At 40.6% G+C, this 24,770-nt stretch overlaps 2 protein-coding genes across 6 annotated transcripts in view; both read right to left on the reverse strand.

The window, feature by feature from the left end:
• The window catches only part of vldlr (very low density lipoprotein receptor), a 69,008-nt gene extending 59,515 nt beyond the window's left edge, over positions 1-9,493 (reverse strand). Inside the window, exon 1 of one of the 3 annotated variants that reach the window (XM_039779920.1) lies at positions 9,000-9,493. In XM_039779920.1, coding sequence (XP_039635854.1) covers positions 9,000-9,120 — 121 coding nt within the window. In that variant the 5' untranslated portion in view covers positions 9,121-9,493. The remainder of the gene's footprint in view (positions 1-8,999) is intronic. The other 2 variants (XM_039779922.1, XM_039779921.1) reach the window with 2 other exon arrangements.
• A 13,067-nt stretch (positions 9,494-22,560) lies between these two features.
• sh3bp2 (SH3-domain binding protein 2) overlaps positions 22,561-24,770 on the reverse strand; it is a 42,963-nt gene continuing 40,753 nt past the window's right edge. For all 3 annotated transcript variants that reach the window (XM_039778810.1, XM_039778808.1, XM_039778809.1), the window contains exons 12-13: positions 23,581-23,640; positions 22,561-23,076 (exon numbers count right to left, since the gene is read on the reverse strand). In XM_039778810.1, the coding sequence (XP_039634744.1) occupies positions 22,945-23,076; positions 23,581-23,640 (192 nt within the window). In that variant the 3' untranslated portion in view covers positions 22,561-22,944. The remainder of the gene's footprint in view (positions 23,077-23,580; positions 23,641-24,770) is intronic.

Raw genomic sequence — 24,770 nt, forward strand, 5'->3', positions numbered from 1 at the left:
TCAGAGGGACATGAAACTTTCATGAACGTGGAATAAACATTGATGACATAATGCTTCTTTTAGTAAGTGTCATTCAGTTTTTTCATGACAAGTTATGGTTAGGGTTCATGTGTCTTGACAGTGTCATGTCACTCTTACGTAGATACCTTAAAATAAAATGTTAGATATTTGGGATTCACAGATTTATCATCAACTAGTACAGTGCCCGGCCGACTGCTTGGCCTCCTGTATCGCTGCTTGTAGCCTTCTCCAGAACCACTGTACCCCAAAATAACTTACAGAAGGACCCAAAGCAACATGGCACTCCACCGTATACTACTCACTCACTGTGTACTTCTACTTCAGAGGGAAACATTGTAGTACTAGATTTACCTGAGAGAAATGTTAGTTAGTTTGCAGATTCAGATTTTACTCTTATATCAAAATATCCAACAAAAAATATCTAAAAATGTGGCGTAATCACAGACATTTGCCTCCATTGCAGTGTGCCATGTGTCACCTATTGGGTCCGTTATGAGAGCCAATCAGAAAAAAAAAAAAAAGCATTAATCAACCACCGGAACCGGACCAAGTACAGAGACTGGCCCACATTGGACTGGTAAAGATGGGTCAGCCATACGGAGGAAGACTGCTCTCTTTGTCCGGTCAGCTCCAAGATGGTATTATTTTCTGCGATCTGCTTAAGTGGTGAATTGACAGCTCAGAGCAGCTTCCTACGATAGTGTGTCTGGCTACTGTTTTATAGCTGTGTCGGCAAAAAATGCCTTTTTAGTGAGTTTCCTCTTAGCGGAATGCTCCGAGTGAATTTATGATGGGCTTTAATTGTGAAGGGTAAACACGGAACAGCCAGCATTATGGCAGCGTTTTTTTTTTCTCTCAACCTTTACTGTGCGGTCGTTTAGTTTTATTTACAGTTTATTAATGTCCAATGCTGTCCAAACTAGTTCACAGGATACCTAGGAAACCAAGTGTGAAGTAGATCGGATGAACGGTTCATGAGATATTCGAAAGACAAAGCGTCTCAGCAGCATTATGCACTTAGGTCAAAGTATCTGCATTTGATTCTCATTTGGTAAGTTGAAGCTGTTCATATTTTCTGTTCTCATGTGCTGTGGAAATAAGTGAAACTACGGTGGAAACAAAACTGCCCAAGATTCGATTCAACAAGAAACATTTGTAGTACAAAGTAGCGCATGCGGTGCAGTCTGTCGTACTGGAGGTAGTGACCGCTCCAGGTCTTTAAATAACACTGTCTGACCTTGACGATTGCTTTAGTCTAGAGGACTGGGGGTCTGTCCAGGTCGGTAAATTGAGCACACTGATAACCGAAGCCCAAAAGAGGTCGCACATATCGCTTTGCCACTGAGTGGTCAACTACTTTTCATAAATTTGATTTTTTTTTATTTATTTTTTTTAGGGCAATTGCCAAAATAGATAAAAACCATTTTGGGCTAAAAGGGATTGCAGGGATTTTTCAGAATGAAAAAACAAGGTCTCCAAGAACTGCATTTAGTCACTGAAATGCCATTATGAAGGGAGCCGTTTTAAGTGGGTCAGCAGCTCCTTAAGGGAGAGAGAAACATCGTGGTTTGATTTGAACCTGGAGGAGCTTCAGGCCTTTGACTGAAGCAGCAACACGCAGCTGAAGACCTGCATGACTGAAGTTGTGCCAACGTTAACAAATCTGTGGTTCTACAGACTGTACCTACAGTCAAGAAGTCATCTTTAACAATTTTTTATAACCGATTAATAGTTTGTCATTCATCAAGCATAAACATCTGGTTTCAGCTTTATAAATGTGATTAAACGCAACTGTAAACCGAACATATTTGGCCTTTGTTTGGTATGCCTGATACGAGCCCACTAAGTCCTCCGCACAGGAGGAGGTAAATGAACAGCCAAAAGCCTGCCAAGACTACAGATGTACTTGCAGTCCCGTTACAGAATATAGAATACGCTGACGACCTTTCATCCACAGTAGCGTTTCAATCACCACAATCAAAGCTTAACGGATCACAGCGTACGTACCTGAATTTGAATCAGAACAAAATCAGCAAATCAACCCATCAAACAAATAACCACTGACATACAGACCGATAATAGGGAGGCCGACAAAACATTTCTTCAAGAACCTCCGCAGAGCGCTGCAACTAACAACTATTTTGATTAGCGATCAATCTGTAGATCATTACTTCAAAAGTAACAGACAAATACCTTCAGTCTGTTCTCTCCGTTTTGTGATGGATCATCGTTAGATTGATCAATAGTTAGCTCTAGAACAGCGTTATCAGATCCCCTAGCTTGATCAAACCGCTTTAAAATAGCTGCATCAGGAGCCAGGCAACACTGAACCTTCACAAAGCAGATTTAAAAAAAAAAAAAAAATTATTTCTGTCCATTAAGTTTGTTTTTAAATTAATCTGAAATTAGGTCGGAGACGCTGGACACGTGTGTGTGTGTGTGTGTGTGTGTGTGTGTGTGTGTGTGTGTGTGTGTGTGTGTGTGTGTGTGTGTGTGTGTGTGTGTGTGTGCGCTCCACCAGGAAATTGTGAGCATCAGAGACTTTGTTTCCTGCATTCTGATAATTTCTTTGACACCAATTTCAAATTTGGAAACATCTTTATGTCAAGGAAAACTTTGGTGGAAATTCTGGTGGCACGTAATTAAAAATATAATAATGGAATATTATGTAGAAAGGGGGCTTATGCATCCAGGACCTGGGCCCGGATCCGACGACACTTCATTACACATTAATAAAAAAGGGCTTGACTGTAACTTACATGAGGTAACCACTTTTACTGTTGTAGCTTATTTGTACAATAATACAATCCTGTTGTTAATACATAACATTATGAAGTGTTGGTGTAAGATTTCTATTTTGAAATGAACTCCATTCATCAATAAATGGTCAGTGATGTTGAATATACATTAGTGTAATGGACCACCCCTACAGTTCGACATGCATGTCATAGTGTGAAATACAGTTTTACTGCAGCAGAGAAGGAGCGGGACGACGGCACCTCTGGAGCTCGTTTAGGTAGTCAGGGCAATGCAACTGTGGTTACACTTTTCATGTGTACTCCTGTACAGTTCCCATCAGGTGTTAAAACCAACTGTAACATAACATGAAATATGACTACTATTTAAAAACGCGGCTATGAGACGGTTCTAACCGGTTATGAAACCGTCTCAATGGAATACTGATGCCAGACAGCAGCGGCTCCTTGCTGCGCCGCTGGTCAGCCCGACTCTGCACGGTAAAACTGAGATCCCATTAGCGCTAGCTTAACAGCAAAGCGTTCAGGTCTAGTCAAAACAGAGCAGCTTAGCTGGCTTATCAGCACCAGCCGCAAAGTGTAAAATATAGCGGCTGTGGATGAGAGGGAGGCTGACTGCTGAAAAATCAGACCTTTTGGCGCTCGTGATTTTCCGGTGGCGCTGAGAGTTTTTCCACTAAACCAACTTCCACATGAATGCATAACAGCATGGCCATTCTACAAATTGCATGCAATTGTTGACCTTGCGCAGCATTTCCTATTAGGGCTGGGCGATATGGAGAAAATCAAGTATGACTATATTTTTGTCCCAGTACCTTGATATCGCGGCGATGTTGTAGGGTTGACATTTGGTGCTTTAACAAAAATATTCACACAAAGAGATTTGTGATAAATAATGTGTATTTAATGAGTAAGAGGTTAAAGACAAATAATAGAACAGAGAGAACATTCAGGTAAGGACATCGCTTTCCTGGAATGCAGCCTTTAACAGAAAAACATATATAGAAAAGCCAAAAGTAGCCAACACGCACCAGTCATCATCATGAGTTGTTACATCAGGGAAATATTTCACAAGTCCTGACTCATCCATCAGCCTGACCCAGTGATTACTGCTGACGCACTTTTAATGCTGACGGCGCGAGAATGATCATACAAAGAGAGCCTCAGGCGCCCGGTGACGGCTCAGTCCTGTGTTGATCAAAAACAATATCACCATGTGAAGCACAGAAGTATCATAAAGGTGCCGCAGGGTTTTTGAGATAAAACAAATCTCAGATATTCAGCAGTTCATTTTGCTGAGTCCATCCATCAATGTCCCCCCATGTTTGTTTTTGCAATTCACAAGGAGTGCTACAGAGCTGCGCTATTATGAAACCACAGTTTTGGGACCAATACCAAAGCCATATGTGTTAAGATGGCAGGTTAGGGGCGGCCTCTAGCTCACCCAGTAAGAGCGTTCGCCCCATGTTGGCTGAGTCCTGCAGCGGCGAAGGGTTCGAATGAGACCTGCTGCCCTTTGCTGCGTGTCATTCCCCATCTCTTTCCCCCTTTCAGATCTATCCACTGTCTAATAAAAAAGGGAAAAAGCCCCAAAAAACAAAATAGATGGCAGGTTAAGCTGTGACTGATTCAAGTCTGTTCAATACCTACAGCAACGATTAGGGCTGCACGATATGAGCAAAATATGCGATAGCATGAAAATTTCCTTTTATGGGAGGTTTTTTTAACCTTAATATGGAGTTCCCCCAGCCTGCCTATGGTCCCCCAGTGGCTAGAAATGGTGATAGGTGTACACCGAGCCCTGGGTATCCTGCTCTGCCTTTGTGGAAAAAAAAAAAGCTCAGATGGGCCAATCTGGAATATTCCCTTTATGACATCATAAGGGGAAAGGTTACCTCCCCTTTCTCTGCTTTGCCCACCCAGAGAATTTGGCCCACCCATGAGAAAGAGACTTCAGATACAGTATTAGGGGACCACTAAGGCCTATATAAAAAGCATCCAAAAAGCAGCATGTCATAGGACCTTTAAAATGGAATGTAAAAAGGCAGTTTTCTACTGAGTGTCTTTCGTAATATGGTTATTGCGCCATTTGATATAATGGAATAAATAAAAAAAAAGCGATGTATTGTGCAGCCCTAGTACTAGGACACCCTGTACTGACACATAGGCCTAAAGCTAAAAATCAACTCAAAACATGTTTTGCAAAATGGTTTGCTGTAGTGTTAAAAAAAAAAAAAAAAATACATGATGCAACATGCAAAGCCACTATAACCAAGCACCCCAGTTGCAGGAGAATGATATATTCCTGTGTTTTGGTTCTTTAAGCGTGTATTCTCTGGGGTTACTATTCTAGTGTCTCTTTGACTTACAGTCAGGAGAAGTGCACACCCTGCACTTTGATCCAATCAGCACAATAACAGACTCCAATAGCAACCTCAAGTATATAAACCTGTACAAGAGTATTCTCCTTTTCCCTGAAGTGTCAGACTCAATTTTTAGCTGACACCTGAAGTCGAAACACTCCAAACTGTACACTGCTAGTGATACCACATAATGGCTGAGGAAGCTTTCAGCGGGGGGGGGGGGAAGAGAATGAAAAATGTCGCTGCTTCTATTCCTTCAAAATCCTTTGTGTGCCTTTTTTTGTCGTCGTTTTGCATAAATTATTTTAAGATTAGCTCATGAGGACCCATCAGCTAACTAAGGATTTTGGGAAGCTAGATGCAGCAATATTTAGTAATAGTTGCATAGTACCATTTCAAACTAATTTCAAAAAAAGTTCAAACCTCAGAAACATTAACTAGGTAGAATTTGGGGAATCCAGAACCACATAGAAAACAGCTTTGTGTACTTTATGTGGAGGATGTTTGGATCCATTTTGGCTCGATTTTCTTCATTTCTCGCAGTTGGTCAAACAGCAAGACCGTGACGTCTGATCACAGAAAGCTTCAGAATTACTCTCAAAATATTCTGAGTTTATTGTGAAAGTATTACAACTTTGCAATGTTGCGACTTCTCAAAATATTTGTCATTAAGACTCAAAATAATTCCTAAAATCTGATTTTTGTCCTACAATGACTATTAGGGTTGCTCAATTATGAAAAAAAGAAAAACAAAAATCATAATCAATTATATAACAGGATAACTCTCTGACTTTTGGAAAGATGTTGCATATATTGAAATAAAAAAAAAACTGAAAAGGTTAAAAACAGTAAAAACTAGAACTGTGAAATATCCCTTTATACTTTTCCCATTTGAACATGTTTTTATTCAGAACACAAGACAAAATAAGTATACTAGCAAAACAGTTTCTCAATTATTCTGGTTTTGTGATCATTAGGAGCCAAAATCGTAACCGCGATTAAAATTCCGATAAATTGGACAGCCCTAGACCACCATTTTAAATGTTATGCATGCGTGTGTTGATCATACTGTAGGTATGTTAACTGAAAGAGCAAACTCTTCTTCACTAAAAAAGGCTTGAGTTTGAAATTACAGATTATTCCACAATAATTATTCACCTGCTTGTACTCCCCTTGGTTTTCAAAACACAGACTCAACAGGCGAACCGTCTACATCCCAAAATAATAGATCATTGTGTGCTTTATAAAACGCTGTCACACTGGAGGTCATGGTAATGCAATTTTCCCCAGTAACAGAAACGGTTGCAGTGTACTACTCCTCCCTCTGTCCACCACTCCGCCCACTTCAAGAACCAAGCGCACCCCCACAGCCCACCCCTATAGCTGCAGATCTGGGTCTAGCATGGTATCACAGTAACCGCGGAGGAAAAATACATCCATTTTAATCAGGCCAGCGTTACTGCTGCTGCTCTTGCCGCTATCCAATTTGTGTTACGTCTTGTTCAAATAGGATCACACAACCTCAATCTGTGTGTGCGTGTACATGTGTGTTTGGGTTTCCCGCTGAGAATGAGAAAGAGGTGGGTGTATGCATGTTATGGGGAGTGTGTGCACATTATAAAAAAAAAAAAAAAAAAAAGGACTAGCTTTGATTCACCGATTCCCCCCCAAAGGCCATTTCCCACAGTAGGTAGGAATTCGAGAGACTGATCTGTGTAAGACACAGGCAGCCAACACCGCTCTCTGCCTCTCTGAGCGGTTACATAATTTAGCTTGTGCTGAAATGTGATTTAGCCTGCGTGCAAACTACTGCTGAAATGATTGTAACTGCATTAATAAAAAAACTATGTACCTGGGGCAAGAAAGGTCCTACAGTTCTATCTCCAACTCCGATAACAAAATCCTTGGATTGTAGCCAATCTTCTAAGCAGCCCATAAGGTGGGGGAAAAGAAACGACATTAGGCAAGTGCAAAGTAACTAAATAATCACAATTTAACTTGACCAAGAAGGGACTCTTCAATTTACAGTAAACAGGGTTTACCCTATACCACTATAAGGCGTAGCACCGAAGCCGTTTTGGGCACCACCTAAGCTGAATAAATGTAACCTAAATACTTCTCTCTAATGGTTGTAGTTTGTCCCCAGTGGACTTCTTTAGCAAGTTTTGTCTTTAAGCTTTTTGAGTGTTAATTTGTATAATCTGTCTATTTTTCAGTTTTAGAAACCAATATGGTAATAACAATGGTCCAAAATTATGTGAAATTGCATTTGTTTTTTTTATTTAAAAAAATAAATAGAAATGGGACCCCTAAACCCCCTGCCAAACAAGTGCACCTAAGTCTTCCACAAATAGAGAAAAACACTGGTAAATACAAACCAAGTATTTTTCACTAAGCGATAGATATTCTTGGATCAGGGCTCCATTTGGCAACATTTAATATAACCTTTAGGATGTGAAATAAAATATCGATATCGTGATATGAGACTAGATATCGTAACACGGCATAAGTGCTGTCTTGTCCTGGCTTTAAAGGCTGCATTACAGTAAAGTGATGTCATTTTCTGAACTTACCAGACTGTTGTAGCTGTTCTATTATTTGCCTTTACCCACATTACTGATGATTATTTATCAAAAATCTCATTGTGTAAATATTTTGAGAAAGCACAAACAGTCCACACTACAATATTGTTGCGGTATCAATATTGAGGTATTTGGCCACAAATATTGTGATATTTGATTTTCTCCATATCGCCCAGCCCTATGTGAAATACTGCAATTAATTAGTTGATCAAATAAAAAAACTAAACACTTTTCTATAACTAAATCATCAAGCTAAAGCACCCAACATTTGCTGCTTTCAGAATCCCAAATGTGAATATCTATGTAGGGCTGCACCAACAATTACTAGTCATAGCGTCTTCCAATTACTTGTTTATCTCAAAACAATAAAAGGGCCAAAATCCAAAAACATAATATAAAAACAGAGGATGTCAGCAAAACTTCATCTTTTTTTTTTTTTTTAGATAGATTACCACCACCAGTTTAGTAGCCTAATAACTTAACCTTGGCCACTCTGCTCATAATTAGGCCCTCATTGGGTTCACCTGCGGTCGGTAATTGGCCGGTCACTCCTCACCTGCTGCTGCTCATACCCGGTTTTATCGCTCATACATCGGTCCACTGTAACCCCTTTTTTCTTCTCCCTGCCACCCCACTCCCGCTGTCGGTTTCCACTTCAGGACTTAAATAAATAAATACATAAATTACCAACCTCGCTGGGGGTGGTGTGACAGCAAAAGAAAGTGAACGAGAAATCAGGACACGCACAACCACCAAAACAGTACAATAGCCGGGCGTTTATTTCTGAAGGACTGCGTGTTTTCAGGGGCGAAATTAACGTTAATTGACCGCAGGGCTAATTGGCCAGGAATGAGTGGCGACAAGCAGTGCTGTACAGCAGGCAACACAAACCACACGGGCCTCTCCATCCCCCCCCTTTCATTTCCAGAGACAGATATTGAGCTGAAACACTCAAGCTACATGCATTACGAATTTAAGGACGTAACACATTCCTTATAAATAAAATTAAAAGCACGCACAAGGCAGAAAATGACTAATTCCAGCCCCCGAATTATGTTATTTAAGGAGGTGTCTATGCTAAGAAGAAGAGCCAGGTTCATTAGCCCAAGGTGTAGCCAAGCACGGTCATTCCCTCAAAAAAGGAGCAGCCAAGACAGGTGTACAGTTCGGTAATGTTAGCTAACCTCACAGGACACACAGTGCGTGTTTCCCAACACGCACACACAAACACACACACACACACGAACAAATACACACACAGAGGACTCGAGACTTACCGTGGACGTTAATGCAGTGCTGGAGACATATTAGCATGAGCAGCAGGAGGATCCCCGGTGCGGACGTGACCATCTCTTGCAGTGTACGCACGGTTGCTAGCTGAACGCTCGCGGGCTGCATCTCTGCCCTGCCTGCCTGCCTTTTCTGCTGGCTCGCGCTGGCCTGCTTCTACTTTGATTCTGCCGGTTCACGCGCAAACCACACATACAGACAACAGACACGAGCGCTCATACACAGAGCAGAACCGAACACCACAGCCGCTCCTGCCGAAGCCACCGACCGATCAGCAGCACAGAACCGTGCCCGAAAGAGGAGCAATGAGAAATAAAAACGGAGGCGGCCGCAGCGCAGACCACGCGCCTTTTGAGCTCGTTCCTACACACACGCGCAGTGGGGGCCGTTCGGGCTCCCGTTCACTCCTCTCGAGCTGATATCCATTTCCTAAAGTTGACGGTAACGAGCGGTCCCCGGTAACCGGTCTGTTAGTGGTGCTACACAGAGCCCGTCACAGCTGAGGAGGATTTCTCTTCCTCCCTCAGGAGTTCTTGGAACATTGTTAACCCTTCACCATCCGCATAAATGATAGACAAGAAGTAGATCTTATTTACACACAAATCTCAATTAAATAGGAGAAATTAGCCTATGTATAATTAGAGTTACGCAATTCTATCTATATTTCGTGGTTATTTATTTTATCAATAGATAAATAGTATCTATCTATCTGTCTATCTATCGACTTACAGTTTATTTATCAATTACTCTGGACCAGTTGCAAAATATAACCAGGGAATGATTAACTTGTGTTCGACCCAGCACATTTCTTTAGTTCCAGATTTTCCTTCTATAGCTATCACTACAGTCTAATTTAAAATATATATATATATCACTCCTTCACCTTCAGCCACAAAGGGGCAAAGAGTGCAATACCTTGGTTTGTGTTGATCGGCTCATGTGGAAATCTGTAGCAGCAATTAGGCTACTGTACTGCAATTGCACACTAAAGCTCCACCAGTAGAAAAGTAGTTTTCTGAACATAACCTGTCTTTACTAAACAGTGGCCACTATGACCATAAGTGTTAATTACAGGACAGTGTCCCACTTAATTTCCATACATTTCCCAAGATTCTCTGACTTTCCTGTCAAACAGGACTTGCGGCCACATAATCAGGGGGACCTTGACACTTTGGCATACTCTGTGTGAGGACGTTTTCACTCTTTCTGGTAGATAAGCTGAAGACCTTGGAGATGCCTCATCCTCATAATAAGCACGGATCTGAACTGGTCTTGGCCGTCACAGACACTTGCCTGCCCCTCAGGCGTGCTTTCTTTAAGGCGTGGGTATCATATAAAGTTGAGACAAGTTTAAGAAGAATTTAAAGGGATAAGCCACCGTTTGTTGAAATAGGGCTTATCACAGTCTCCCCCTAGCTGTAGATAGGTGGGCCAACGCATTTTTTGTGCATGCATTGTTTTAGTCCGGTGCAGCACCGGCAGCGCCGCCGCTAGTTAGCTTAGCGTAGTGAATGGAATCCTATGTTGCCGGTTAGCATGTTGTGAGTAAAAGTGAGCCAACAAAAGACAAAAAAACAACCTAATTACTTGCACTGAGACAAAAAATGCGTTGGCCCACCTATCTACAGCCAGGGTAGACCGTGATAAGCCCTATTTCAACAAATGGTGGCGTATTCCTTTAAGTTTTTTTTTTGGTGGAGACTACCAATGTGTGCTGTCCATACTTAATGCTTCTCTGATGTCAGATTTGTTTTGTTAAAATAAACATATTACAGTAAGGACAACCGAGGTGGATTGAGTTTTATTCTATTATTCATCAAAGTGAAGATTGGACAAAACATTTCTTTTATCAGGTATTATATATTTTTATCCAAATAGGAAAAATCACAATTACCTAAGCTCATCATTCTAAATGTCAAAATTAGCCTACATCAGAAGAGAAGCTAGAAGAGAGGCAAGGGGTGGCACTGGCCACCCCTGAAATATGATTGCCCCCCCGGTACCCCACCCAATCCATTGGGCTAGAGTGCTGTCAATCTAACAATTGTGGTTTCCATTGGAAAGTACTGTCACTTGGCTTCTTGTTCTGTCAATTTCCCCAGCCCTTGTCACATGACCAATTCATGATGACTATCCAAAGTTCTGATACCACTGAACAGCACTCAAATCTTTTCTTTTTTTTTTAAAGTGGCAGACTAAGTCTATACAAAATGTGCATTGTATTCTGATATACAATTTATTTAAAATGAAAACAAGTGATGTTTCATTCAGCAGAATTGCATTATGTTCTATCCTATCCAATATTTCCTATATTTCTAAGCAGATTTTCTATGCTATATTCTGATAAAATGCCACCTCCCCCTCCCCCCCCCCTGACTGATTATTGGTCCCCCTGTGCCACCCCACTTAAAAAAATTCCCGGAATCGCCCCTGGCCTACAGAAGATGATGCGATTTTGGCAAGTAAAGGATTACAGTAGCTACCAGTTTAAAAAACGTGTTTAGTTTGGTATTATTGAGTAGAAAAAACAACATTCACTCCGCTTGCTTTGTCTCCTTTGTGGAGAAGGGAATTAAATCCCCCCCAGAAGGTCCATTTCCAGAAGAACAAAGAAAATTCCCAAACACTTGTCACCTCTGCATCGGTGTGTTCGGTCGACGTTTCGATCACGAGGATCTTTCTCAAGACAAATGTTCTTGTGACTGAAACGTCAACCCAATAAACTAGCGCAGAGGTGAACAAAAATGTGTTTTTGGCTTTCATTGCAAATCATTTTGTAAGAGCAGATGTCTCATAGAGTGAATACCAAATCTTGGAACCAAAACTCAGCTCTTACATGTTCTTTCCTCAGTCTGTCTGATGCTATTTCTCCACCATTTTGATCACCAGGCCTTTGGATTTTCCAGAGGGCTGCGTGCTGCCAGCTTTCATAGGCTCTCATCAGTTCTTATCAGAGGATTGAACCTCATCTTCAGCGATGGCTGATGGCTGCTGATACACCCCAAGGCTCAGTCTGTCCCAGATTTTTACATGCCCTGAAAAAAAACACACACAAACCACTGTACAAAAAAAAAATACAAAGTGTCTCCGTCTCTCTATGACTGTTCTCTTTCTTGCAGTCACCTCCAAACACACACAACCACACAATTGCAGATCTAACGGTTGAAAAATCCAGTCTCTTATGAAAATCAACTGTGGAAAATCATTATTTGAAGGGCTCCCAAGCAGGAACCTAACCCGTGAAGATTACTCTTATTTCACTTGATAATTTGCTCTATAACTGCTGGAAATAATTAGAGCTTTGAAGAAACAATAAGTAGAGGTTTTTTTTTATCGTCCCATGGCAGAGAATTGTCACAATATATTTGCAGGGGCGATGCGGCTGTTGATCAGATACAGTAAAAAACACACCAGAATTGAGTGAAATCAACCAATCTTTAATCATTAAATAACAAAAGAGAGCACGGTGTGGGTGTGTGTTGCTACAGGTAAAAAGGAGACAATGAAATACAATCCAAAACGTTTCTGTCATAGATCCATAAGTTTGAAGGCCGATCAGACACCGACACACTGCGAAAGTGGTTAATAATGCTGTTTATAATGACAGAATTTTACAACTCTGAAAAGTTATAACAGAAGCAATCATTTGTATTCTCCTTGGTTGTGATTGGCAGGTAAACAGTAAAGTTACCGTTACAAAGTAATCTACCAGGAACATGTGTTTGCACACATTTGACCAAAGCAGTGCATTCCGGATGAAGCTGCTTTGCGCTAAACCTGTTTGAGTCGTGACTCACTCGGATCTTTCACCCAAGTCTTTACATTGACTCATAAGTCGCGAGTCTCTAGTATCATTAACTCGGATCAGTTGAATCCTACTACAATTCAATCTAAAATGATAACAGCGCCACTCACAAACCTCTTGCAACATTAGCTACTACTAGTCCTAGCCATCTTAGCTGCCAAAAGCTGTATAACTTACAATTTCGTAGGCAACCGCAATCCCACAAGTCAACTCAAGCGACTGAGTGAGCAGAGAGACAGTCCGAGATAACAGGTTATAGGAACGTCCCGACCCGCAGACTCAGAGCCAGAAACATTGCAAGCTCGCAGACCATGGCTCACTCGGGAACTCATGAGTTGTCGATGACCCATGAGTTGTCGATGACCCATGAGTTGTCGATGACCCATGAGTTGTCGAGGACCCATGAGTTGTCGATGACCCATGAGTTGTCGAGGACCCATGAGTTGTCGAGGACTCATGAGTTGTCGAGGACCCATGAGTTGTCGATGACCCATGAGTTGTCGAGGACCCATGAGTTGTCGAGGACTCATGAGTTGTCGATGACGACCCGTGAGTTGTCGATGACAACCCGTGAGTTGTCGAGGACCCATGAGTTGTTGACGACTCGTGAGTTGTCGAGGACCCATGAGTTGTTGACGACTCGTGAGTTGTCGACGACTCGTGAGTTGTCGACGACTCGTGAGTTGTCGACGACTCGTGAGTTGTCGATAACTCATGAGTTCTCGCGTGTGCATCTGTTTTAGGCGAGCGAGTGAGCGAGCTCAGGGTAAAACAAATCTACAACAAAAGCCATTCTTTCACTTCTGAAATAACATACAATGTTCTGCACTTAGCCTATGCCTACTGTAGGTTTGGTGTATAAATGTAGTATGTTAAAATGCAATTAGGTCGAGCAGACATTGCAAGCAAAATGAACCTTATAATAACATGTGTACCGAGTCGACCGTTCTCTGGGATATGTTTTCATGTTAATCAAATGTGTCTCTAGCTTGAAACAAGCTAGCGCGAACTGCTGATTAGCTTATAACGCTAGTCTTCGGGGCAGAGGGTAGCATAATGAGGGTCCCTACACGTAAACCGAAGCATTTAGAACGTTGTAAGTGTACAGACAGTTTATTAAAAAGATAATTTATAAAGACAGTAGCGTTCACGTATACAAGCAGGCTCTATCTTGGGAAAACAGTCATGACCAGTCGAACGACGAACGCCGTGCAACCAGTAACCAGAAACATAGCTCAAACACGGCGTTCGTCTTTCGACTGATCATTTGCGCCGGAATTGTTCTTTAAGGAGTATATTTAGGTTGCAGATTTATTTTTGCACTTACATCAACAACTGAAGAGCTTTTTACACTGCACTTATCCTGTTAGCCTGGGGCTCAAAAAGCTTTCACACTGGCACACTCCTGGCACATTCCAAAGTGGGCTAACCCTGACTTTAGCCTAGGACTGGCTGGCCTTGCTCCGGAGCAGGGTTAGCCCAGAGTTTGCGGGATTATCCCATGAAAACCAACTAAACCCAGGGCTAAAAGTTGCCAGTGTTAAATGGGGCGAATCAAACAATGGAATTCTAGAATGTTAACATTAGTTACATGTTCCAACGGACATTTAACCCAGGGCTAGTGAAAGTGCAGCGTGAATCGCCATGGGACCTTAATTCGTAATAAATATGAGCGGGAGTGAATGGGGATAGACTAATTCTTTTTTTCACCATTTGAATTGAGCCATGAGTTACACATATGATGTTCATCAGTTTAAAAGATAATTTTGCAAGTCAAGAAAGTCTCAGTTTATTGTTAAACTGTTGAAGTATAAGACTGTGAAAATACGTAATTAGAACACTTCAAAGTCGCATGGATGACTGAAGCTACGACGTCTGTGTGTATCGTACCGGGGATGTAACGTTACTCACACGAGCAGAGGATCTTGCTCGTTTTTACGCTTCTCTGCTGATAACACTACACTGGATAAAACACATCAGGTACGATGACGTTACATGTATCGTGGAACAGCGCTAAGCCAGCTAGCTAGCCAGCTAGCTAGCTAGCTAGCAAGGCGACGTAAATTGTGTTAGATGAGAGATGTAGTTCACTGAGCGCAAAACTAAGTGGTCATACGACAAACCTACGACAAACTGAGACTTTCTTAAGTTGAAAAATGTATCTTTAAATTGGCAAACATCATATTTGTAATCCATGGCTCAATTCAAACGGGATCGAAAAATAATTTGCCTCTCCCCGTTCACTACCATGCATATTTTCTTTTCCAAATTAAGGTCCCATGAGATCCACCGGAAGGGTAAGGACTTCGCCTCTCTATAGCTCTGGGCTTGGGTTAACCCTGGGTTAACAATGTGTGTGGGGACTAAAGTAAGTTACCCCAGGGTCAACTAAGTATAGCCCTGGGTTAAGAATATGCAATGTGAAACCACCTAGGGTGGCTTAAACTAACCAAAAGGACACAGTGGCTGAAAAGAGGCACCTGGCCTCTAACTTTAGGGTCCTGTTAGAGTACAGAGATACCATGGTTTAAAAATACTTTCAAATAAATAATAATAAAAAACAGTGCACGCCACTGTGACTGTAACCAGTCTGCGTTGGCTGCAAGCTGATTGGTTGCTTTTGAGAAGCTTAAAGGTCCAGTGTGTAACATGTTTAGTTGTTCATTATCAAAATCTGTATTGCCCGTTCACGAACTTGTCCTTTTTCATGAATATTTACCACCACCATCAATTCCAAGAATTCCTTTTGGCTTGGAATTTTACATTTGCATTCACATAAACTGGGGTAGACGCTTCATATTCATGCGGCATCTTGAAATACGTTAGCTGGTAAGGGACATACAGGACATACTGCTCCGCATTTTGCGTTTTTTTGCTGTCACATGATAAACTCACAGGTGCTGCTAATGGGTATCGTAGCTTCCCGGCCCCGGCAAGTTTGAAGAAGGAAAACATGGAGGACCACACGTATTCAAAATCCAGATTTCAGGAACAGGAGTCCTCTTCTTCGCCCAGAAAAAAAAATATTGAAAAGAGCGAGAGACCGGCTTTTTGAAGCGTGAAGGCTACCGTAGCTGTAATACGTACTTTGAACGGCGTGGCGCGAGAGAGTTGATTGCGATATGTGATCTCAACGCTAGATGGGAGAAATTCCCACACATTGGACCTTTAAAGATCCCCATGGCATGACAATTTCACTTTGTGAGGTTTTTGAACATTAATATGCGTTCCCCCAGCCTGCCTATGGTCCCCCAGTGGCTAGAAATGGTGATAGGTGTAAACCGAGCCCTGGGTATCCTGCTCTGCCTTTGAGAAAATGAAAGCTCAGATGGGCCGATCTGGAATCTCGCTTGTTATGAGGTCATAACAAGCGAGGTTACCGCCCCTTTCTCTGCTTTGCTCGCCCAGAGAATTTGGCCAACCCACGAGAAAAGTGGCAGTTGGTCAAGGCCACACCCCCCCCCTCCACCTTGCCCCGCCCTCTCTCCTCCTCAATAGCTACAGACACAGAAATGGCACATCCTAAGGAAAGCTCATTGTGGGACTGGCTCTAGTGGCTGTAATTCTGCACCATGGCTGAATTTCGGGAAAGAGACTTCAGATACAGTATTAGGGGACCACTAAGGCCTATATAAAAGAGACTTCAGATACAGTATTAGGGGACCACTAAGGCCTATATAAAAGAGACTTCAGATACAGTATTAGGGGACCACTAAGGTCTATATAAAAGAGACTTCAGATACAGTATTAGGGGACCACTAAGGTCTATATAAAAGAGACTTCAGATACAGTATTAGGGGACCACTAAGGCCTATATAAAAGAGACTTCAGATACAGTATTAGGGGACCACTAAGGTCTATATAAAAGAGACTTCAGATACAGTATTAGGGGACCACTAAGGCCTATATAAAAGAGACTTCAGATACAGTATTAGGGGACCACTAAGGTCTATATAAAAGAGACTTAAGATACAGTATTAGGGGACCACTAAGGTCTATATAAAAGAGACTTCAGATACAGTATTAGGGGACCACTAAGGCCTATATAAAAGAGACTTCAGATACAGTATTAGGGGACCACTAAGGTCTATATAAAAGCCTCCAAAGAGCACCATGTCATGGGACCTTTAATAATTTTTTGCGCAGTCAAGAATCTCTAATTAAACATGGCAGATAGATGTCCCTCACCCAAGGTGAACATTAACAGTACCAGATGGCTCCATTTATGCCACTTCACCCCCACGTCCATGTTAACCTGTAAATGTTGTGGCAGTTTTCCAAGGTTTTCCCTAGATAAAAAAAAAAAATATATATATATATATATATATATATATATATATATATATATATATACTGTGTTATGCAGTCAGCAAGGGGTTCCTGTCTTTGCAAAGGACCAGTGCAACATATATGAGAGTTAAGACTTTATCTGAAATGACTACATGTTGTTAAACTTGTCCTTGCTCACAGCAGGACAGCAGAGAGAAATGTTAGGTAAGTGGAATTCAGCTCCAGATGGATAAAAAAAACAACCAAAAAAATGTCTCTGTATGTTGAAATCCAGCTGAGAAGCGACATTTATAAGGCAGAGAATTGCAACCAGCCTACAGATATCAACACTTCCTCAGACCAAACAGTTTTATCCTCATCTCACCAGGAAGCTCTTAGCACCGGCTGAAGGCAGATAATAATCGTGCCCAAATCTGGGCCAGGATTCTGTAGAGGTTTGTAGCCAAAGGGGGGAGTTACTTTATCCCTCTGCGTAGGAGAGCTGGTAGACCGCTCTCTTCAGTACTTTCTTTTTTATTTCCTCTACTTCTTAGCCCTTTGAGAAAGTGGCAGAGAAGGGAGAGGTGGTTCCGCTGTGATTTAGTACCACCAAAATGAGCTATAACCTTGTGAAAAAAACACTGAATGGTACACCCAAAAAAAAAAATCAGTTATAAAAAACACAGTGACCGTGGAATGAAGCATAATGAAAATGTCTGTCATAAAGAGAAATATACACATATATCTATGAAGATGGGATGGGTGGATCACAGTTAGTTTGCTTAGTCATTCATTACACTGTTTCTTGGTCAGTCTGGAGCAATTGGTACATAAGGGTGGTTCAGCACCACAGACAGCGACACGTCAAGTCTTTGAGAAGCGAGGAGCGGAATTTTGTTTTTGTTTTTACGTGACAGCGAGAGAATGTCGACGTGATTATGTTCACATGATCACCAATCAGCCGGCACAGCTGGTTAATTAATTAGGGGCGTCGAAATGAATGGTCGCATCGATGCCATCGCGATGCGGACCTCGGCCATTCTGCATCCACGCGGTGACCGACCATAGTCGATTATAACTGCCCACTGATGTTGCTTGTTGATTTTTCCACTCGCTGCTTTTTTTTATTGTTTTTTATTATTTTCTTTTTCTTTTGTCCGTTGTGTTCAGACTCCGCTACATTCAGGATGTCTTTCTCAAGAGCAGATACAATAAAAAAAAAAAAGGGTTTTCATTTTCATTTCATATATGGCCGACGGCTTGAATTTGTCCATGAAAACCATGTGTGGTAATATAACAATATTGAGGTGACGCATCGTGAGCCATCGTGATATTGAATCGATTTGAATCGTTGACAGGATAATGGTAATCAAAATGAATCGTGAGACCAGTGAAGATTCACACCCCTTTTATTTTATAGATATTATAGCTATTTTAAACTATTTGTTCTTATATTGTATCCTACTATTATTTCATGTATATTGTATCCTTTTACTTCATGTATATTCTGTATGTGTGATGCGTGTCTGATACTTTTGCTGCTGCAACACCGGAATTTCCCATTTTTTTGGGATCAATAAAAATCTATCTATCTATCTATCTATCTATCTATCTATCTATCTATCTATCTATCTATCTACTACCTACCTACCTACCTACCTATCTATCTACCTATCTATCTACCTACCTATCTATCTACCTATCTATCTATCTACCTACCTACCTATCTACCTATCTATCTACCTACCTATCTACCTACCTATCTATCTACCTACCTACCTATCTATCTACCTACCTATCTATCTACCTATCTACCTATCTATCTACCTATCTATCTATCTATCTACCTACCTACCTACCTATCTATCTACCTACCTACCTACCTATCTATCTACCTACCTATCTATCTATCTACCTACCTACCTACCTATCTACCTATCTATCTACCTATCTATCTATCTATCTATCTATCTATCTATCTATCTATCTATCTATCTATCTATCTATCTATCAGCTGTTGTTTCCTGACTGCAAGGATGCGTCTTTGTCTTGCCCCGTGCCAATTCAGATACCTCAACTCAGATTATCCGCATGTCAGTTAATCGTACGTCCTGACTCCCGACCCGGAGCGTCAAAAAAGGGACGCCACGAGTCCTGTCCGAGAACGCCTGTGTGTCGCTAAAGGAGACTTTTTGCGTCAATAACAAACACCAAAAGGCACCCGACCAAGCGTCGCTTTTTGACGCGACGGGAGTGAGAACGTGTTGACATGACGCCAGCCTTCGGCGCACCGAAAAAAACCCCCAAAAAACATGATGGAAGCTTTAGAAGAGGTACTTATTTTCACTCGAGCTTCTGCACGCGAATGTCGCCAGACGACACCAGTTTCCTGAACACAACCGTACTGAGAAGTCCAGAGAGAGATGTGTGGAGCTGAGTCTTAATTAGCTTTGTAGCAACTCGTTTGGCAATGGCTTGAACGTTAACGGATGTTCATTAATATAAAATAGCTGCGCACTATAGCTTGAATCAAATTATTAATATAGCATTTTTACATTGGGTGAATTTCTAGTATTGTCTTCCTCGAGTTTGTGCGTTATGATGCTCAAACCTGTAACTTCTTTACAGGCCAGTCGGTAAGCTCAAAAGTTTAGATACAGAAATTTAACAAAAGGCAACCAACAGGAGGCTCTGAGTAATCCTTTATACAGTCTCAACATATATTTCTGTAGAAAACAATATTTTTACATTTTTACAGTACATACAGCATTTACATATAAATATAGTGATTTACAGCATTAAAGTCAGTGGTGTACAAACTGTATATGTCAACATTTTTTTGCAATTGAGAAACAAATCAAATTTGAGTTTCTTCATGTTCAGTTTGGCATTTAGCACCATTTTATGGTCTGGTTTTTTTTTTTCTTAATAAGTGAGATGTTTTTACCCTCCATGGACCCACAAGAAAAAAAGTCCTTTGCATAAATCACAAATTAGTTTTTGGACTCTGCACTTGGACAAGAAAAGATGTGCATGTGTCCTGCGAACTAAATAGGTTACACAGAGATAACAGAGGTACAAAGTCTGGGCGAGAGGCTGAAGATTTGTGTAATATTTGAAGACGTTGCTGCCCTCTCAATTATGACTTCTGAGGTTCGGGGTATATGCGTCTGTTTGGGATGACACAAGTCTGTGTGGTTTGGTCCTGAAACTGGTCCGATTTGGGGCACATGATGAGAATATAAGAGACAACAGGTCCATCCCAATACCCTAATTATTGGAAGACTTAAGCGCTTGCCATGCGCCACCAATTAGTAGGACAGTTATTATTATTGTCCCATCACAGCTTCAAAAGAAAAAAAAAAGGTAATGTGTTTCCAAAAAAAACAAAAACCCCCCCCCCCCCTTGTTGTTTTTTGTGGAAAGATCATATTTTTTTTTTTATGGTTTAAAAAAAAAAAAAAACAAAAAAAATATATTTTTTTTTTTTTTTTTTTTTTTATTTAAAATAAAAATATTTTTTTATAAAATATTAAATTTTTTTTTTTTATTTTTTTTATTTATTTTTTTTAAAAAAATAAAAAAAAATTTATAAATATAAAAAAAATAATAAAAATTAAAAAAATATATATTTTTTTTTTTTTTTTTTTTTTTTTTTTTTGTAATTTGGAAAAAAAAATTTTTTCCCTTTATTCCCCAATCCCCCCCCCTCCTTTTATTTTTAAAAAATTATTTAAAAAAAAAAAAAAATTTTTTTTTAGAAATTCCTTTTCTTAAAATAAGCCAGAAATCATTCAAAAGATTGTTTTTTCAGTTCAGGTGCAGTTGAAATGAGGGACTTGGCTTCTCCCAAGTATAGAGAGTGGCCATTGGGACGGACCCAAACACATGGCAGAGACAGAATCTCAGGATCCTACGTGAAGCTGGATTGGATTTTTGGAATTTGGTGTCACAGCGCCCCTCTGTGGACAAAATACATCGCATGCATCTGACCACACTGGCTCTGGGATTGGGCTTCATCACTACACCATCATTTCACATGTTCCTGTTAACCCTGTGTCTTCAGACGGCATAAAGCAGCAGGACCGTTTCAAAAGGGGAATCAAAAATTCCATTATGTTATTTCCATGGCCTGGGATAGGTTAGTCGATACGTGTGAACATGAGCTACTCTCTCTCAAAGCCAAAAAACCAGAGGAGGTGTCAAACTTGTGATGTCATCAAGTATAATGTCTGGAACTGCTCCATAAACAACAAACAGGAGACTTTGATTTTGTTCTCTGTTTTTTTTTTTTTTTACCCAAATGAGCTTATTCGGTTTTATAACACGGCTTTTTGAATACTCGATTCTGATTGGTCAGTTATTCTACAGTCTGTTATTTCTGTATAGCAGACCACTGCTATAAAAAACAGCAATGGACAGCTGTGGTCGCAGTTCATACACAGATCATACACTCTGGAAGACCATTTTCAAATCAATAAAATCACTTTTACATCAATGTTTTCTGTTAAATTATTGATTTCATTAGTATGTAGCCATGTAATAATTGGGATAATGTAGATAATGTAGTTTGAGAACAGCAACACACAGAGAATGGAAGCGGAGGGGCCAAGTCTGGCTTTATCCTTTCAGACTACCAACAGGGTGATGCAGGACTTGAATCAGCCTGTAGTTAACAATGACCCACTCGCTCTACGTTACCCATTGCGTAATGTTCTCATCTACCCATATACTTGATGTCAACACAAATTCCACTTTTAGCATTATGTCTTTGGACTATCTTAGACCTTAGGAATAACATGTATGAAGTTTGGAAATGGGCGTAGTTCCCCTTTTAAGATTTCTGGTCCAGAGAGTTTGATAGATTTTAGAACGGGTTTATCTCTGTCAAAACTAAAATATTCCCTTAATAATTGACCTGTACTTTACACGTTTACAGTAGCGGATTTTGTCAGTGCACAAAAGATGACGATGGCTTGCTGTGTTAAGATATGATTCTACAGTGAGTTAAAGTGCTCATATTATACTCATTTTCAGGTTCATAATTGTATTTAGAGGTTGTACCAGAATAGCTTAACATGGTTTAAATTTTAAAAAAACACCATATTTTTGTTGTACTGCACATTGCTGCGTCTCCTCTTGTCACCCTGTGTGTTGAGCTCTCTGTTTTAGCTACAGAGTGAGGCATCTCACTTCTGTTCCATCTTTGTTCGGAGTCGCACATGCTCAGTAGCTAGGTAAGGACTGCTAGCTTGTCAGTTGCAGAGTATGAGGGCGTGCCCTGACAGTAGCTAGGTAAGGACTACTAGCCAGTCAGAAGCAGAGTATGAGGCCACGCTAGCAGCTAGGCGAGCATTATAACGTGTGTTACAAAGTGACGCACGTTTGTCTCTGAAGTAAAGGCTGGACTACAATAGAACTGTTTGGAGCAGTTTGTGAGATGGTAAGTCCCTTTGGGGTGGACTTTGGCCTTTTTCACTTTGTAAACCTATAACGTGCACAAAAAATATATATAACACAATAAAGTAAAGGGTAAAAAGCCCAAAAGCATAATATGAGCACTTTAAATAATGTTCCATTAACTGTTAATTGCTAATGGTTTTTTTCTTCTTCGTCTTGTTATTACAGTTGACATAAGTTGCACACACAACACCATGGTGTCCGAGCAGTCAGAAAGTTACTGTCCTTGCTGTTTAACCTGAAGCTTTGCTGTGCATTCTGGTGCAACCGCAGATCTTTCCCACTGAACAGTGAGCGGTACGATCCGCTATTTCGTCTGCGCGAGCGAGATTATTTCCACGTGTCGTTGACGGAGACGCATCCTGACGCTGCGTTCTGCTTCCGATCGACTGTGTTGATCAGAAGCCCTTTGTGTAGGGCTTCTGCAGGCAGAGCGAGCCGTGGTGAGGAAGCGGATGGCTGTAGTAGTGTTCGATCACAGCTGCCAGGGTGGGGAAGGTGAATTCGTTGTCCAGAAACACACAGTCCGCCTGGCAAAAAAAAAATTTAAATAAACACCCACAGCGAAAAGGAGACTTTAATAATGTAAATGTTACATTTAGGGCTGCACAATATGTCGTTTTTTTTTTTTTAGCGTCATCGCGATATCAACTGGCGCAATAAACACACCGCGAAAAGGCTGCGACATATCGCGATAGACACTTTTAATGGTGCCTTTTATATTTAATTTACTGTTGAATTTGAATTTGATAAAAAAAGAATGTTGGAAATGATTTCCTTTGATTTGTTTTAAATTCAACAAGCCATTTGTTGTATTTTAGAAGAATAATGAAAGCAGCAGAAATGCAGAACTGAATACATTTCAATATTTGTTTATTTATCGCAAGTGATACAGTTATCGTGATATTCAACAATGTTATCGCATATTTTTCTCATATCGTGCAGCCTTAGTTACATTGTCATGTCTACACATACATAATTATAACTGTATACTGTATATAAATAAGTCAAAGAACGCCAGAGAGGCCTCTTACCTCTTCAAACAGTCGGTAGTTTCTGGCTTTGGCTATACTGATATCCCACACCACCAGCACCTGGAAAAAACACCAAATGATTTTATTAGGACCTATTTGTCAGTAACAGGTGTTTTGACTTTAATGCCATGCTAGATATCAGAACAATAGATAGTCTGTTTCCTCTTTCTGCCTATCTGTAATGACCTTTTGGGAATATACAGTAAACTACAGGGGTGATTAAATGAGGAAGTGATAATTACTAGTCCTACAATTTGATATATTACACAGTACAGTACATGCAAGTAGGTTTATTTGTCTAAGAAAAATAATAAGGCTCCTTGAGGCAGTATTATAGCTGAGTGATATTTTCATTTAGAGAACTGGGTTTAAGTTCTCTGTGTCTACGATGACATACATGAGCTCAGTATTTATTTCGTACAGAGCGAGCTGAGGGTAGAGCAATTAATATACGCAATATTAATTTTCTGTATATTTTCTGTAGAGAACACTGAGCCGGAGTTTAACTGTTCAGCGTCTCTAAATACACTCTAAGAGGAGAAGCCTGTGAGTAATTCACCAAGTGTCATTCAAACAGCACAAAGGGTCTACAGCCATGCTAACGGCGCTGTGACGCTGTACTTAGACACAATGCTGAATGCTAAAATGAGCATGCTAACATGCTCACAATGACAACACGCTGATGATTAGCAGGTATAAAGTTATGTTCACCAGATTAGTTTAGCGTGTAAGCATCACCATTTGCTACACACAATATAATTGAGTAGTAGCTGGTGCTAGTGTTAGGACTGTAGAGACAGAGCACATTTGAAACAATTCATGGCTCTCCATTGACTTGTATTGCGTGGAGGTGCCTCTGTGTCAATTCCGTCTGCTAGCAAACAACAGGAAAATGTCTAAAAGCTGCTGTGTGGTGGAATTCACTACCGACATGGTAAATAACCCATTACTCTTGTTTTTAAGCTGACTGAACCGAACCTTTTATGAAGACAAAAGTTGATACAGGTGTAAGGAATCAGGAGAATGAATGGAAAGACTGGGATTCTCACCATAACATAACGACATGCCCATGCTACGTGTTCAGCAAGCATTTTGTTACCAAGTCAAATATCCAAATGACAGTTTTAAGCTAACTATATATCCGTAAGTCAAGCTAAAACGTTTTCTACACAGTCTGCAACTTGTGTTAT

The sequence above is a fragment of the Perca fluviatilis genome, chromosome 17, assembly GCF_010015445.1.
Source record: "Perca fluviatilis chromosome 17, GENO_Pfluv_1.0, whole genome shotgun sequence".
NCBI lineage: Eukaryota > Metazoa > Chordata > Actinopteri > Perciformes > Percidae > Perca > Perca fluviatilis.